Here is a 15,969-nt window from a genome sequence, read left to right on the forward strand (position 1 = left end):
TCAAGTTGAGAAAGTCTTTCAACTGAGAAAGACTTCTGGCCGCTGGCAAAGACCCCCGTCGTGCCCCCCTTCCGCTGGGCTAGCGTGCGCGGGTTCAAAGTCGTTAGCTAATAGCAGGTATTCTGCTTTCTCCCCTCCCCTCCCCTCCCCTCCCACTGCAGCAGCCACTGGGATGACGGGCTGAGCCCCTCCCCTGCCTCCGCTCTGCCCTTCGGCACGTTATCGGGCATCCATGGTGACGGTGGCGGCATGCACAGCGCAGGGCCCTCCTCTTCGCTCTCCCCCGTGGTGGTGAAAGCCGGCTGGCTGGACAAGAACCCCCCGCAAGGGTGAGCAGGGCTTCTTGGTGGCCCCCAACTCGACTTCTGGGGGCTCCTTGCGGAGGGTGGCCTTCTGCCCGGGGAGGCTTCAGGGGGTCTGGTGAGCAGGGAGAATCTGGGCTGGGCCCCTGAACCGTCTTTTCTGGCTGCAGCTCCTACATCTACCAGAAGCGTTGGGTGAAGTTGGACAGCGAGTATCTCCGCTACTTTGACAGCGAAAAGGTAAGCGGAGAAGGAAGTTGCAGAGGGGGGGGGCTGTAGGTGGCTCTCTTTCCTTCCCTTTCTCTTCTTTCCTCTTCCTTTCCTTTATCTTCCTTTCCTTCCTTCCTTTCTTCTCCTCCTTTCTTCCTTCCCTTTCTCTTCTTTCCTCTTCCTTTCCTTTCCTTCCCCTTCATTTCTCCTTCCTTTCCTTTCCTTCCACTTCCTTCCTTCCTTCCTTCCTTCCTTCCTTCCTTCCTTCCCTCCCCCTCTTTGCTTCCTTCCCTTTCTCTCCTTTCTTCTTCCTTTCCTTTCTTCCCCTTCATTTCTCCTTTCTTTCCTTTCCTTTCCTTTCCTTTCCTTCCTTCCTTTCCTTCCTTCCTTCCTTCCTTCCTTCCCCTCTTTGCTTCCTTCCCTTTATCTTCTTTCCTCTTCCTTTCCTTTCCTTCCTCTTCATTTCTCCTTCCTTCCTTTCCTTTCCTTTCCTTCCCTTCCTTCCTTCCCTCCTTCCTTCCTTCCTTCCTTCCCCTCTTTGCTTCCTTCCCTTTCTCTTCTTTCATCTTCTTTTCCTTTCCTTCCCCTTCATTTCTCCTTCCTTTCTTTTCCCTTTCCTTTCCTTCCCCTTCCTTTCCTTCCTTCCTTCCTTCCTTCCTTCCCCTCTTTGCGTCCTTCCCTTTCTCTTCTTTCATCTTCCTTTCCTTTCCTTCCCTCTTCATTTCTCCTTCCTTTCCTTTCCTTTTCCTTTCTTTCCTTCTCCTTCCTTCCTTCCTTCCTTCCTTCCTTCCTTCCTTCCTTCCTTCCTTCCCCTCTTGTTTCCTTCCCTTTCTCTTCTTTCATCTTCCTTTCCTTCCCCTTCCTTTCCCTTCTTCATTGATTTACACCTTCCCTTTTCCTTTCACTTTTCCTTCCTCTCCCCCTCCCCTTTTCTTCCCACACTTCCCCTCGCCTCCCCAATCCGCACCCCACCCCTCCCCACCCCTAACCCTAACCCCAACCTTAACCCTAATCCTAACCCTACTCCTACCTTCCCTTTTATCCCTTCCTCCCTGGGGTGGGGGCAGCAACATCGCTGCAGGAGGTCCACGCAGACTTAAAAACATGTTATGATTTAAACCTTAAGTCTTGGGGGGGGGGGCTCTGTGGTGAAGAAAAGGTTGCGGGAGCCATTGGCTCTATTCTGTTCTATTCTGAATGGGACGCTCTGGGAATTTGGCATCGTCTCCTCTTCCTGTCCAGCTTGGAGAAAGGGGGCACAGACTGAGCACCTCTGGATTCCCCCATCCTTCCCCTCTCTCTCCTCTGGGTTGCAGGATGTTTACTCCAAGCGCTTCATCCTGGTGGCCTCGATCTCCCAAGTCTCCAGCATCGGGGACCAGAAGTTTGAGGTTATCACCCACAACCGGACGTTCGCCTTCCGGGCAGAGAGCGATGGTAAATATGCAGGTTTGCCGCTGTGGGAGGACCAGAAAAGGTGTGTTGATGTTCTCCTGGCGGCACTCTGGCGTTGGGTGGAATAAATGCTCAAACGCAGGCGCTCCCTTCCAAGCACCACAGAGCAGTGAGGGCCAAACTCTTCGGCCCAAATCGGAATGCCCGTATGCGCGCCTGCAGGAAACCTGAAGAGCAGCTGGCAGTTGTGCATGCATGCGCCGAAATTCAGAAGAGCAGCTGGCAACTGTGCAGGTGCCCACAGAGAGGGCTCCACCGGCACGCGGCCCACAAGTTCGCCGTCACAGTAACCAAGCATAGAATCTTAGAGCTGGGAGGGCCTTTGGAGGTCTTCTAGTCCAACCCCTTGTCCAAGCCAGAGTTCTGACACCATTCTGGACAAACGTCCATGGAGATTCTCAGCCATCCAGGTTCTCCCAAAGGTGCTTTTCCAGGAAACAACTGGATTTTCCTTGTTTTTCCTTTGAAGACGTTTCACTTCTCATCCAAGAAGCTTCATCCACTCTGACTTCTTCTTTCCCAGCATCCAACCAGAGCGGAAGAAGCTTTTTGGATGAGAAGTGAAACCTCTTCAAACAAGAAGCAAGGAGATGTTAATTAATTTAGCAGAATTTTTTATGTGGAGAATATATGTGAGGGGTAGGTTATTTGTTATTTTATATACTAATTAAATTGAACTGTTGTACGTTTTGAATAGTAAGGATTCAATTGAAAGATAAGGAAATGTAAACTACGAGGATACTATTTGATATGTATTAACAGATGAAGGAGAAATGATCACCTGGTCATAGTTAAGAATAAGTGTAAAATGAGAAAAGGGATCGGAAAATGTACAAATGGAACTTGAAAATACTTTTAATGAGGATTAATCATTGATTTTATAATAAGAGATTAGAAAATTATGGGCGTTCAGTGATGTTTAGCTATGTAATACTAATAGGATGATAGCTGGAAATATGGATATGAATTTTAAGTTATGTGAAATGAAGTTTGAACCAGCTCCACACTTTGTCCCAAAAGAGATACACTTGTATGTTTGTGTGTGTGTGTGTGTAATAATGGAATTATAAGTATACATTTAAAAGGAGGTTGTAAGTAAAATTATTAATATGAAAAATGATTTCTTGGGGAAAAAGTATAAAATTAAATAATTTAGGAAGAGAAATGTGATATTAAGTTGTAATGTTAAAATAAGAATAGATGTATGTAAAGAATTTGGTGGTAAGCTATAACTATTATGATACTAAACAAAATTGTACCCAGACAACACACTGATTAATGAATGATGAAATGTTTGTTTTAAAGGAAAAATAAAAATAACAAAAAAACTTTTACAAAGAAACAAGGAGAATTTCAGTTGCCTCTTGAAAAAGCACCTCTGGGTTCTGGACTAATGTTCAGCCAGTGTTGAAGTCCACAAATCTTACAGTGACCAAATTTGGAGACCCCTGATCAAAGGTTTCCTGCTTGAGCCGGCGGATGGACTAGATGACCTCCAAGGTCCCTCCCTGGTCTGTTATTCTGTGACCCCACCTGCCCTCCTTCCCCCTTGCAGCCGAACGCAACGAGTGGATCAAGGCCGTGCAGAAGATGGTGGACGAAAAGAAGTCCAGGTGCCTTCAAAGAACGCCCCGTTTACCGCCGGCCCCCGGCAGCCTCGACTCCGTGGACAAAAGTGGAGCCTTGGAGTTGAGGGGCTTCAAAAGCAAGCTCTACGTGGCCGTGGCTGGGGAGAAGGTCTTCCTCTACAAGAATGCTGAGGTTCGTGGATGGTCGTAGAAAGAAAGAAATCTTGCGCAACCAGGCTGGGGTTGGGCTGGATGACCTAACGAACCCCTTCAGGGGACAAGCAGACATTTCAGATTCAGTCCCGGTGGAAAATGCTGTTGGATTGGATGACCTAATTTATTTATTTTTAATTTTCCAAACAAACACAACACATAAAATCTTCCTTCTTTACATACTGTAGAAAGTGTATCAGTTGGTTACAAAAGGTTTTCGTGCATCTCTTCCACAGTCATCAAGCATAATTCATATTAACTGAAGTATTTTAACTCAGATATTTATACATGTTACCCTTATAACTCCACTTTTATTTGACTATAATTTTTTAAAGGTCCTTCATCATAAAATATACCAAGATTTAATACATAACCACATACTGGCATTTCATTTACTATTTCTAAAATCCTCCAATAACACTGAATCCTTATGTCCTGTTCTAGCTAAACATCCATAATATTTAATAACAGACTTTTCTAATCCTCCTTTCCAAATCACTGTTGGCAATTTTTATCTAGTTCCTTATAGTGTACTCATATATATGTATATAGGTTGTCATCATTATCCCTCCTTTATTTGACTATATCCTGTATCCTAACATTTTACCCCTCATAATCAAAATTATTACTACTATTATTATTATTATACAATTGTATCACAGCGGCCAGTTGGCTGGGGAATCTTGGGAGTTGAAGTCCAGACATCTTCAAGTTGCCAAGGTTGAGAAATACTGATATATATATATATATATATATATATCAATATATATATATATATATCAATATATATATCAATATATATATATCAATATATATATCAATATATATATATCAATATATATATCAATATATATATATATATATATATATATATATATATATATATATATATATATATATATATATATATATATATATATATATATATATATATACACACACACACACACACTCAGAGCTCTTGAAACCCCTAACGGAATTGTGTGAAGCCCACCCAAGTCTTAAACTGGCTCTGCCTATATCAGTGGTTCATCCTCGCACCCCCAACCTCGCATCAGCCGGGCAGCTCTTAAATCCTCAGGACCTGGCACGGTTGGACTAGATGGCCTTCAGGGTCCCTTCCCAGTCTGTTCTTCTGCCGCTGTTCTGGGGTGACTCTGTGGCTCTCGCGCAGGAGTTCCGGCTGGGGATTGGCATCACCTACATCGAGATGAACGTGGGCAACGTGAAGGACGTGGACCGGAGATGCTTCGACCTGACCACACCTTACCGGATGTTCAGGTAGGGGAGATCCCGGGGCCGATCCCAGAGGGTTCCCTTCTGGATAAGGGCAGGGACTGGGTCCCGAGGGATCTGCCAGATCTCCTGGACTGCGCTTGGGTCATTGGTGGAGACCTCCAGGCGGAGGGCAGCGGCCCTTCCTCTCTCTCCTCACCCCTCCTTCTGTGGGGCGGGGGTTAGGGGCAGGCAATCCTCGCCTCGAAGTTACGACGGCACTGCAAAAAAAAAGGAACTTACGGCCATTGTAGCATCCCTATAGTCGCGTGATCCGAATTCAGAGGCTTGGCAAAATGACTCATATTTATGACGGTCACAGTGGGGGGGGAGTGTTAACATGATCCCCTTTGTGACTGTCCAGATTCTCACTGAACAACTGCAGTGATTCACATAACAACCGTGGCAAGAAAGGCTGTTAAATGGGGACGAGACTCACTTAAGAGCCGTCTCGCTTGGAAAGATAAGCCCTGGGCTCACTTGTGGTCGTAAGTCGAGGACTGACCTGTATTCTACGTGTGGCCTTATAAAGTGGTCGACTGGCCCTTCATCGTCTCTTCCTCCCTCCCTCCCAGCTTCGTGGCTGAGTCCGACCAGGAGAAGGAGCTGTGGGTGGAGGCCATGCAGCAGTCGGTGGCCGAGGCCCTCTCCAACTTCGAGGTGGCCGAGAAGATCTGGTCCTCGGAGGACAACTGCTTCTGCGCCGACTGTGGGGGGGCCAAGCCGGACTGGGGCTCCATCAACCTCTGCGTGGTCATTTGCAAGCGATGCGCAGGTAAGGAATCCCACCGGCTGGAGGGAAGGAACGGGAGGCCCACCTTGATCAAGAGAGGCGAAGGCGTTGAGTCTCATCACCTGCCTGGACCTTGACGATGGTCCAGCCTTCTCCGAGATTCCCTTCATCTTGTATTCCACCCCAGTGAATCAGGCAGAATTTCCAACCTCAACCGTGGTAAGATGGGTGGGCTTCCTTCCCCAGAATTCCGGGCGTTGGGGTCTCTGACCCATCTTTAACCGCTGAGGTTGAGAAACGTTGAGGTATGGGGGGGTCCATTGATTGGATAAACATGTATAATCCACCTCTCCCAGGTAGGATCCCCGTCTTTCTCCTCCGGGATTACGGGAACTATTGAAAAGGGACCAAGGGAAGAGAATATTCGTAGCTCAGGGTCGAACTGCGGGGGTCCTTGGTTCTCTCTGAGCTGGGTGGTTTTATTGCAGACGTTCCATGACCCAGCTAGGGAACCTCATCAGTGCTAGAATGAAGGAGAAGGAGAAAGAGAGGAGGAGGAGGAGGAGGAGGAGGAGGAGGAGGAGGAGGAGGAGGAGGAGGAGGAGGAGGAGGAGGAGGAGGAGGAGGAGGAGGAAAAGGACTGTGGGGTCCTTGGTTCTCTCTGAGCTGGGTGATTTTCTTGCAGATGTTTCATAACCCAACTAGGGAACATCATCAGTGCTAGAATGAAAGAGGAGGAGGAAGAGAAGAGGAGGAGGAGGAGGAGGAGGAGGAGGAGGAGGAGGAGGAGGAGGAGGAGGAGGAGGAGGAGGAGGAAAAGGACTGTGGGGTCCTTGGTGCTCTCTGAGCTGGGTGGTTTTATTGCAGACATTCCATGACCCAGCTAGGGAACCTCATCAGTGCTAGAAAGGAGTGGGAAGTGCAGACTGGAGGAGGAGGAGGAGAAATAGATGGAGAAAGGGAAGAAGAAAGAGGTGGAGGAGGACTGTAGTTTTCTTGGTCTCCTCTGAACTTGGTGGTTTTCTTGAAGACGTTTCATGACCCAACTAGGGAACATCATCAGTGCTAGAAGGAAGTGGGGTTTGCAGAGAGGAGGAGGAGGAGGAGCAAGAGGAAGAGGAGGAGGAGGACAACGATGACAGTGGATCCTTGGTTCTCTCTGAGCTTGGTGTTTTCTTGAAGACGTTTATTGACCCAGCTAGGGAACCTCATCAGTGCTAGAAGGGAGGTGGCGAGGAGAAGGCTTGGAGGGAGCTCTGCTGGCTGGAGAATTCTGAGAGTTGAAGTCCACGCATCTTAAAGTGGCCAAGTTTGGGGACCCCTGCTCTAAGCTTAATGACCAGGTGGCTTCTCCCCTCCCTCCCCATCCAGGAGAACATCGGGGGCTGGGACCCAGCGTGTCCAAGGTGCGGAGTCTGAAGATGGACAAGAAGGTCTGACGGAGGAGCTGATTGAGGTATCGGTCGGGAGTTAGGTTGCCCAATGGCCTTCTCTCTGGTGGCCTGGACAGAGGTTCTCTCCGTTGGGGCAAGAGAGTGCCCGGGAAAGGCCAGGTGCAGCCAGGGGGTGGGTGGGTGGTGGGCTGGGTCAACACCTGGGCTCTGCCTGTCCAGAAGGCTTCTGGGCAAGAGGGCTGGTAAACTGAGGCAAGGGAGGCCGTTTGGTGGAGACACAAGGTTAGAGGCACCAAGTTAAAGCAGGGAGACGGGGAGTTCTAGTCCTGCCTTAGCCATGAAAGCTAGCAATGTGACTCTGGGCCAGGAGACGGTGAGTTCTAGTCCTGCTTTAGGCAGGAAAGCCGGCTGGGAGACTTTGGGCCAGTCACCAGGAGACGGGGAGTTCTAGTCCCACCTTAGACAGGAAAGCCATCTGGGTGACTTTGGATCAATCACCAGGAGACGGGGAGTTCTAGCCCTGTGTAACCTCATTTATGACGGTCGCTGCATCCCAAGTTACGGGGATTCCCTTTTGCGACCTTCTGACAAGCAAAATCAGGGGGGGGGAGGAGCCAGATTCACTTAACAACCATGTCACTAGTTTAACGACGGTGGTGATTCACTTAACAACGGTGGCAGGAAAACAGGGCAAGCCTCACTTCACAAATTTCCCACGTAACAAATCTCTCACACATTTGGGGCTCAGTGTCGGTTGTAAGTTGAGGACTACCCTGTATAGGGTCTCCTGCTTGAGCAGGGGGTTGGACTAGAAGACCTCCAGGGTCCTTCCCAACTCTTGTTCTTCTGTTAAATACACGCCAGTTGCTAAAGCGCCCAAATTTTTATCGCCTGGCCAGAGGGATGCCGCAACGGTCGTTAAGTGAGGAAGAAACCTGAGGCCCTAAGTCCCTTTTCGAACAGTCCCTTTGAATAGTCACTAAACGGATTGTTGTAAGTTGTAATTCCCAAAGGGAGAGGCATAGATTGGGACTTTGGGTGGGGATCTTCATCCATGGAGGGCTTTCAAGGAGAGACTGGACTGCCATCTGTCAGAAACGGTGTAGGGTCTCCTGCTTGAGCAGGGGGTTGGACTAGATGACCTCCAAGGTCCCCCCAACTCTACTCATCTGTTAGAATCACAAAGAGCGGAGATCCTGGACAACCGAACGGGGCCTTAATGCCCCTCCTCCTCCTCCTCTCCCTCCTTCCCAGCTCTTCCTCCAGATTGGCAACGTGGTGGCCAACCACTTCTGGGCTGCCAACGTGCCCCCAAGTGAGACCATCGGCCCCGAGAGCCGCAGTCAGGAACGGCGGCATTTCCTGATCGCCAAATACCGGAGGGAAATACCGGCGGTATCACCCGCTCTTCGGCAACCAGGAAGAACTCAACAAGGTTGGTGGCCGGAGGGCCAGAACTCGGAGGGCTTGGAAACTGGCATGTACTTGGGACGGTTGCAAACGCCTGCCCCGGGGGGTGGGGCGGGGGGTGGGGGGTGTCGTGGGATCCCCCTTTGCCTGCCCTCTGGCGAGCAAAGTCCACGGGGGAACCAGATTGGCTTTGCAACTAACTTAACAAGTGCAGTGAGTCACTTAAGGGAGGAAGGAAGAAAAGGAGAGAGAAAGAGATACGATGGATGGATGGATGGATGGATGGAAGGAAGGGGAGTGGGTAGGGATAGGCAGAGGAAGGAAGAAAAAGGAAGAGAGGGAAAGAGAGAAAGAAAAAGAGAAAGCGAAAAGGAAGGAAGGAAAGAAGGGAGGGAGGAAGGAAGGGAGAGGAGAGGAGGGAGGGTTGGGGAGAGTAAGGGAGGAAGTCAAGGAGAGAAAGAGAAAGGGTGGATGGATGGATGGATAGAAGGAAGGGGGAGAGGAAGGAAGGGAGAAAAAGAAGAGAGAAAGAGAAAATGAAAGCAAGGAAGGAAGAGGAAAGAGGGGTATGGGAGAGTAAGGAGAAAAGAAGGAAGAAAGAAAAGGAAAGAATGGATGGATGGATAGAAGTTAGGGGAAGGGGAAGGGAGAGGAAGGAAGGAAGAAAAAGGAGAGAGAAAGAGATACAATGGATGGATGGATGGGTGGGTGGATGGAAGGAAGGGAGTGGGTAGGGATAGGCAGAGGAAGGAAGAAAAAGGAGAGAGGGAAAGAGAGAAAGAAAAAGAGAAAGGAAGGAAAGAAGGGAGGGAGGAAGGAAGGGAGAGGAGGGAGGGGTAGGGAGAGTAAGGGAGGAAGTAAAGGAGAGAAAGAGAAAGGATGGATGGATGGATGAAGGAAGGGGAGGGGAAGGGGAGGGAGAGGAAGAAAGAACGAGAGAGAAAGAAAGAGAATGAGAAAATGAAGGAAGGAAGAGGAGGGAGAGGTAGGGAGAGAAAGAAGAAGGAAGGAAGAAAAGGAAAGAAAGGATGGATGGATAGAAGGAATGGGGAAGGGGGAGGGAGTGGAAGGAAGGAAGAAAAGGAGAGAGAAAGAGAAAGAAAGAGAAAATGAAGGAAGGAAGAGAAGGGAGGGGTAGGAGAGTAAGGAGGAAAGAAGGAAGGAAGAAAAGAAAAGGATGGATAGAAGGAAGAGGAGGGAGAAGGGGGAGGGAGAGGAAGGAAGGAAGAAAAAGGAGAGAGAAAGAAAGAGAAAAGAGAAAATGAAGGAAGAAAGAGGAGGGAGGGGTAGGAGAGTAAGGAGGAAAGAAGGAAGGATAGATGGATAGAAGGAAGGGGAGGGGGAAGGGGGAGGGAGAGGAAAGAAGGAAGAAAAAGGAGAGAGAAAGAAAGAAAGAAAATGAAGGAAGGAAGAGGAGGGAGGGGTAGGGAGAGTAAGGAGGAAAGAAGGAAGGAAGAAAAGGAAAGAATGGATGGATGGATAGAAGGAAGGGGAGGGGGAAGGGGGAGGGAGGAAGGAAGGAAGAAAAAGGAGAGAGAAAGAAAGAAAGAGAAAGAGAAAATGAAGAAAGGAAGAGGAGGGAGAGGTAGGGAGAGAAAGGAGGAAAGAAGGAAGGAAGAAAAGGAAAGAATGGATGGATGGATAGAAGGAAGGGGAGGGGGAAGGGAAGGGAGAGGAAGGAAGAAAAAGGAGAGAGAAGAAAGAAAGAGAAAGAAAATGAAGGAAGGAAGAGGAGGAGGGGTAGGGAGAGAAAGGAAGGAAAGAAGGAAGGAAGAAAAGAAAAGGATGGATAGAAGGAAGGGGAAAGGGAAGGGAGAGGAAGGAAGGAAGAAAAAGGAGAGAGAAAGAGAAAGAAAGAGAGAAAATGAAGGAAGGAAGAGGGGAGGTAGGGAGAGAAAGGAGGAAAGAAGGAAGGAAGAAAAGGAAAGAATGATTAACGGATAGAAGGAAGGGGAGGGGGAGGAAGGAAGGAAGAAAAAGAAAAGAGAGGAGAAAGGAAGAGAAAAGGAAGGAAGGGATTCTATGATTTCCATCTGGAGACCTGATCCCTGCTCTTTGCAGAAGAAGAAACGAGGCCGTTTTCTGCAGAGGGTGGGTGAAAAAAATACCCCCCCCCTCCGGGGACTCTTGTGGAGAGAAAACATCCTTTTCTCACATACCTTTTCCTCATTTTCTGGGTGACCCAACCAGTTTTGCAGGAAATTGGAAGAAAAAGCCATTTTTTGGGGATTGTGGGCTGCTCCCTGATGGGCGAGACTTTCTTCCGCCTTCCAAGAACAACAACAGCTCCGAGCAGGACTCAAAATTAACCCCCTCCAGCCAACACTCCCCCCCGCCCCCCCCCCCCGCTGCCAATCGGCCAGAATGATGGGCCCCCTGCCCCCCCCCCAATAACCTGGTTCCTCCTTAGGCAGCGGATTCAGCTCCTGCTGTTCCCTTCTACCCCCTCCTAGAAGGGCAGGTTTGGCCCAAGTGGCAGCTGAAGGGCTCGGAACCCCCCCCCCCACAATCAGTGGCAAAATGCTCCCTTGGGACAGCCCCCCCCCCACAGCTGAGAAGGGGCAGGTGGGGAGAGAGGCAAGGAAGGAGCATTTAGAGTCACTAGCGGCCCACAGGTGAGGCAGGGGCTGCAGCGGCTAAGAAAGCAGCCTGCAAAACTGAGGACTAGAACCTTGAAGGCGGGCAGAACAAGAGGGAGCTGGATCCAAAAAGGGATAGGGAGTTTTTGACCCACTTCTGCCCCATCCTGCAGGGGAAGGTTGATGCCGCAGAGTCCCAGGAGGGGACTGTTGATGGTGGGCGTGCCCCCCACCCCCTCCGGGGTCCCGGTGCAGAAGGTCAGCTGACCTCCGGTTGGGCCTCCCCCTCCAGTGGAGGAATCCTCTCTCCAACGGCCTCCTCAGGTCCTCCGAGGCCCGGGGTGGCTGCAGCCCAAATTATTCGGCTCTTGGAATCCGGGTTTTCCGACTGCCGGCCAATTCTGGGTGGGAGCGGCTCTTGGCCGCCTCCTCCAGATGTTGTCAGCATCTGCGCTCCAGCGGAGCCCAAGAACTGGGACCGGCCTGGCTGGATCGTCGCCCTTCGGCCCCTCTCCGCCCTCTGCTCCTCCGCTGGGCAGTGCAGGGACCGGACGTTTGTCCAGGAACCAGTCAGCCTGCCTCCTTCTCTGCGTCTCCTCCTTCCGTCTTCACCGCGGTCCTCCTTGGATAAGGGGCTGGACTAGAAGACCTCCAAGGTCCCTTCGGACGCTTGTTATTCTGCATTCTCTCCCCTTGGAGCTGACCGCTTTCCCCAGACCGGAGGCTCCTGCTCTGGAAGGTGACTCCTTCTCTTCTCCTCCTCCTGCCCCCCCCTCTCCCCCACAGGCCCTGTGCACAGCAGTGACCACCAGCGACCTGGCCGAGACCCTCTCCCTGCTCTTCTGCGGGGCTGAAGTGAACTGCTACTCCGGAGACCCCGATTTCCCCACCCCGCTGGCCTTGGCGGAGCAAGCTGGCCAGAGGCTGCAGATGGAATTCCTGCTGCAAAACAAGAGCTCAGGTATGGGGCTGGGGGGGTTGCAAACGGAGAGGAAGGGGGCTGGAGGGGGTGAATGCCCCCCCTTGAGGGCTTCAGGGCAGAAAAAGTCTTCGCCTCGTGGCACGCTGGAGCCCAGAGGTTGCAGCTGTCGGAATAGTGTGTGTGTGTGTGTGTGGGGTTCCTCCTGATTTCAGGATGGGCTGTTAGGCCCCAGAAAAGGGGGGGTTTGAAAAATTAGCGAGAGTCAAAAAGTGGGCTTTGGGGGGGCTGAAAGAGTGATTGCCTGCCTGTCACGGCTCCTTAGCAGAATGGGAAGGTGAGGAGGAGGGGGAAGAACGAAGCATGTTATTCGGGCTGGTGGCACAGCCCCCACCAGATGTTCAGGCTGGCGTTTTTATCCCCTCCTATCAAGTCCTTCCCAAGGACCCTGGAGAGGCAGACGCAGGGGTGGAATCCAGCAGGTTCTGACGGGTTCTGGGGAACCGGTAGCAGAAATTTTGAGTAGTTGAAAGAACCAGTAGCAGAAATTTTGAGTAGTTCAGAGAACCAGTAGTGGAAATTTAGAGTAGTTCGGAGAACCGGTAGCAGAAATTTTGAGTAGTTCAAAGAACCGGTAGCAGAAATTTTGAGTAGTTCAAAGAACCGGTAGCAGAAATTTTGAGTAATTCGGAGAACCGGTAGCAGAAATTTTGAGTAGTTCAAAGAACCGGTAGCAGAAATTTTGAGTAGTTCAGAGAACCGGTAGCAGAAATTTTGAGTAATTCGGAGAACCGGTAGCAGAAATTTTGAGTAGTTCAAAGAACCAGTAGCAGAAATTTTGAGTAGTTCAAAGAACCGGTAGCAGAAATTTTGAGTAATTCGGAGAACCGGTAGCAGAAATTTGAGTAGTTCAAAGAACCGGTAGCAGAAATTTTGAGTAGTTCAAAGAACTGGTAGCAGAAATTTTGAGTAGTTCAAAGAACCGGTAGCAGAAATTTTGAGTAGTTCGGAGAACCGGTAGCAGAAATTTTGAGTAGTTCAGAGAACCAGTAGTGGAAATTTTGAGTAGTTCAGAGAACCGGTAGTGGAAATTTTGAGTAGTTCGGAGAACCAGTAGTGGAAATTTTGAGTAGTTTGGAGAACCGGTAGCAGAAATTTTGAGTAGTTCGGAGAACCAGTAGTGGAAATTTTGAGCAATTTGGAGAACTAGTAGTGGAAATTTTGAGTAGTTCGGAGAACCGGTAGCAGAAATTTTGAGTAGTTCAGAGAACCGGCAAATGCCACCACCGGCTGGCCCCAGAGTGGGGAAGGGAGGGGGATTTCGCAGTATCCTTCCCCTGCCACGCCCACCAAGCCACGCCCACCAAGCCACACCACGCCCACCAGGCCACGCCCACAGAACCGGTAGTAAAAAAAAAGAATTTCCCCCACTGGGCAAATGTGGTTCTTTGACTGTGTGAAATTTTGCTCAGAGGATGCCAACTGTTCCAACCAAAGCTGCTTAAAGTGATTTTTGGTAACACAATCCTGGGTTGCATAAACAAGAGGCATCGAATCAAAACCACGCGAAGTGTTAGCACCGCTTTGTAAAGCCTTAGTAAGGCCACCCCTGGAATCCTGCATCCAGTTCCGACCACCACATTAGAAAAAAAGATGTTGGGACTTTGGAAATAAGTGCAAAAAAGAACATCAAAGAGGATTATAGGCCTGGAGACATAACGGAGAACGGTTGCAGGAACTGGGCATGGCTGCTCTAGAGAAAAGAAGGACGGGGGGTGGGTGGGGGATGGACATGGAAGTAGTATCTAGTATTTGAGGGCTTCCCCAAAGAAGAGTGGGGTCAAGCTATTCTCCAGAGCCCCTGAAGGCAGGACAAGAAACAACAGATGGAAACTTAATCAGGGAGGAAGCAACTTAGAACAGAGAGAAATTTCCTGACAGTGGGGACAATGAATCAGTGGAACAGAAGTTGCCTCCAGAAGTTGTGAAGGCCCCAACACTGGAAGTCTTTAAGAAGATGTTGGATAGCCATTTGTCTGAAACCGTATAGGTTTTCCTGCCTAGGCAGGGGGTTGGACTAGAAGACCTCCAAGGTCCCTTCCAACTTTGCTATTGTATCTTGTATCATTCTATCTATCTATACATCTATTCATTTCCTATCTATCTATCTATCTATCTATCTATCTATCTATCTATCTATCTATCTATCTATCATCTATCTATCTATCTATCTATCTATCTACCTACCTACCTACCTACCTACCTACCTACCTACCTACCTACCTACCTATCATCCATCCATCCATCCATCCATCCATCCATCCATCCATCCATCTATCTATCTATCCTGACTGTGAGGACAATTAACCAGTGGAACAGCTTGCCACTAGAAGCTTTGGGTGTTCCATCACTGGAGGTTTTTAAGAAGAGTCTGGACAGCCATTTGTTTGGAATGGTATTAGATCTTTCCTGCTTGGGCAGGGTTGGACTAGAAGACCTCCAAGGTCCCTTCCAGCTCTATTCTGATTTTTGATTCATTGACTGACCTGGTTAATTGGTGGATGGGAGACCACCAGGAGATCCCAGGGCTCTAGAGCAGCCTGTGAATTTGAAAAACATGCTCAGGAAATAAAAAAATGGGCAAATCTCTCCCCCTTTCCCCAGCTGGGCTGGAGACCATCCTTATCTTCCTTTCTGAGAACTTTCCCTCCTTTCCTCCTGACCGCAGAGACGTGGAAAGGAAGGAATGCAGCGAGGGAGGGAGGGAGGGTCTTCTTTACTGGCCTTCGTTGGGGGGGGGAGGAATTCCCAGCAGAGAGAAGATCAATCGTGGTGGGGTGTTTTGTGAGTCACTCAGAGGCAACTGGCCGGTTCCTTCAGCTCCTGGCGTGACGAAGTCCATCAGGCAGTTCAGAAATTTGTGCAGGGATGTGGCAAGGAAGGGGAGTGGGAGTTCAATCCTAGGTAGGGTCAGATATTTCTCTCTCCAAGCACAAGGAGAATATATCTGATAAACGTAACAAGGGGCTAATCTACTTAATAATACATATTATTATAGTATCAAGGACGGTCTTTGCCCAAAACTGGAAAAACAGGGAAATTCCACAAGAGGAGGAAGTAATTAGGAATATTCTGATTTGAGCTGAAATGGATAAATTGACGTGGGAATCGAAGGATAAAGATGAATCAGAATATTATAAGTTCTGCAATAAACTTTATCGATGGTTGGGACAAAAAAAAAAGGAAGACCCAAAATAAACAACGCCTAAGATTTATAGAGATTAGAATTATGTATGAAATCATAAAAGTGAAAATGTGTAAGACGAGAACAAAGCAACATGGAGGGAAATAGGATATCCTTATATTTGTAAATGCTGAGCAGACCAATTGTAAATAAGCATGAGGGTTATAATATTTAACTTTATATTCTAGTATGTATGGCAAAGGCATTGCCAGACGGTTGCACTGTGTCCAATGTTTTAATGTGTGTTTATTATAAAAAAAAAACTTTTTAAAAAAAGAGAATTTATCTGCTGGGGGGGGGGGGAACTCCGCATTGGCGACAGGAAGGGCATCCGGCCAGTAAACACTCTGCTAGCGCCATCCAGTTGCCCAGACTCCACCCCACCAGGGATTATGATGATAATCATATTTATGATATGATATATATTTATGATAACCATGATTATGATGTTAAACGATGATGGTAACGTGGCAAGGAAGGGGGTGGGGTGCCTTATGGAGCAGAAGACCCCATCCCCAAATAGCAACCAAAACTCCCTTCCCCAAACTCTGAGCTTTTCTACTCCCTTCGTGTCAAAAGCAGGAATTCGGATCCCCTTTGGAGACGCTGTCAAACCTCTGGATGGATCCTTCCAAGCTGGCCCCTCCGTTGGTTGATTGATTGATTG

At 49.0% G+C, this 15,969-nt stretch overlaps 1 protein-coding gene across 1 annotated transcript in view; it reads left to right on the plus strand.

Moving 5' to 3' along the window:
- The first annotated feature begins 164 nt into the window (after positions 1–164).
- Positions 165–15,969, plus strand: part of ARAP1 (ArfGAP with RhoGAP domain, ankyrin repeat and PH domain 1) — a 47,761-nt gene continuing 31,956 nt past the window's right edge. The window contains 11 exon segments of the mRNA XM_087720920.1: positions 165–329; positions 473–542; positions 1,829–1,949; positions 3,523–3,728; positions 4,923–5,029; positions 5,599–5,798; positions 7,128–7,190; positions 7,193–7,212; positions 8,405–8,529; positions 8,531–8,585; positions 11,926–12,100. Coding sequence (XP_087577046.1) covers positions 250–329; positions 473–542; positions 1,829–1,949; positions 3,523–3,728; positions 4,923–5,029; positions 5,599–5,798; positions 7,128–7,190; positions 7,193–7,212; positions 8,405–8,529; positions 8,531–8,585; positions 11,926–12,100 — 1,222 coding nt within the window. The 5' untranslated portion in view covers positions 165–249.

The sequence above is a fragment of the Thamnophis sirtalis genome, unplaced genomic scaffold, assembly GCF_051295495.1.
Source record: "Thamnophis sirtalis isolate CommonGarterSnake01/CBP01778 unplaced genomic scaffold, rThaSir2_p1.2 scaffold_8, whole genome shotgun sequence".
Classification (NCBI taxonomy): Eukaryota; Metazoa; Chordata; class Lepidosauria; order Squamata; family Natricidae; genus Thamnophis; species Thamnophis sirtalis.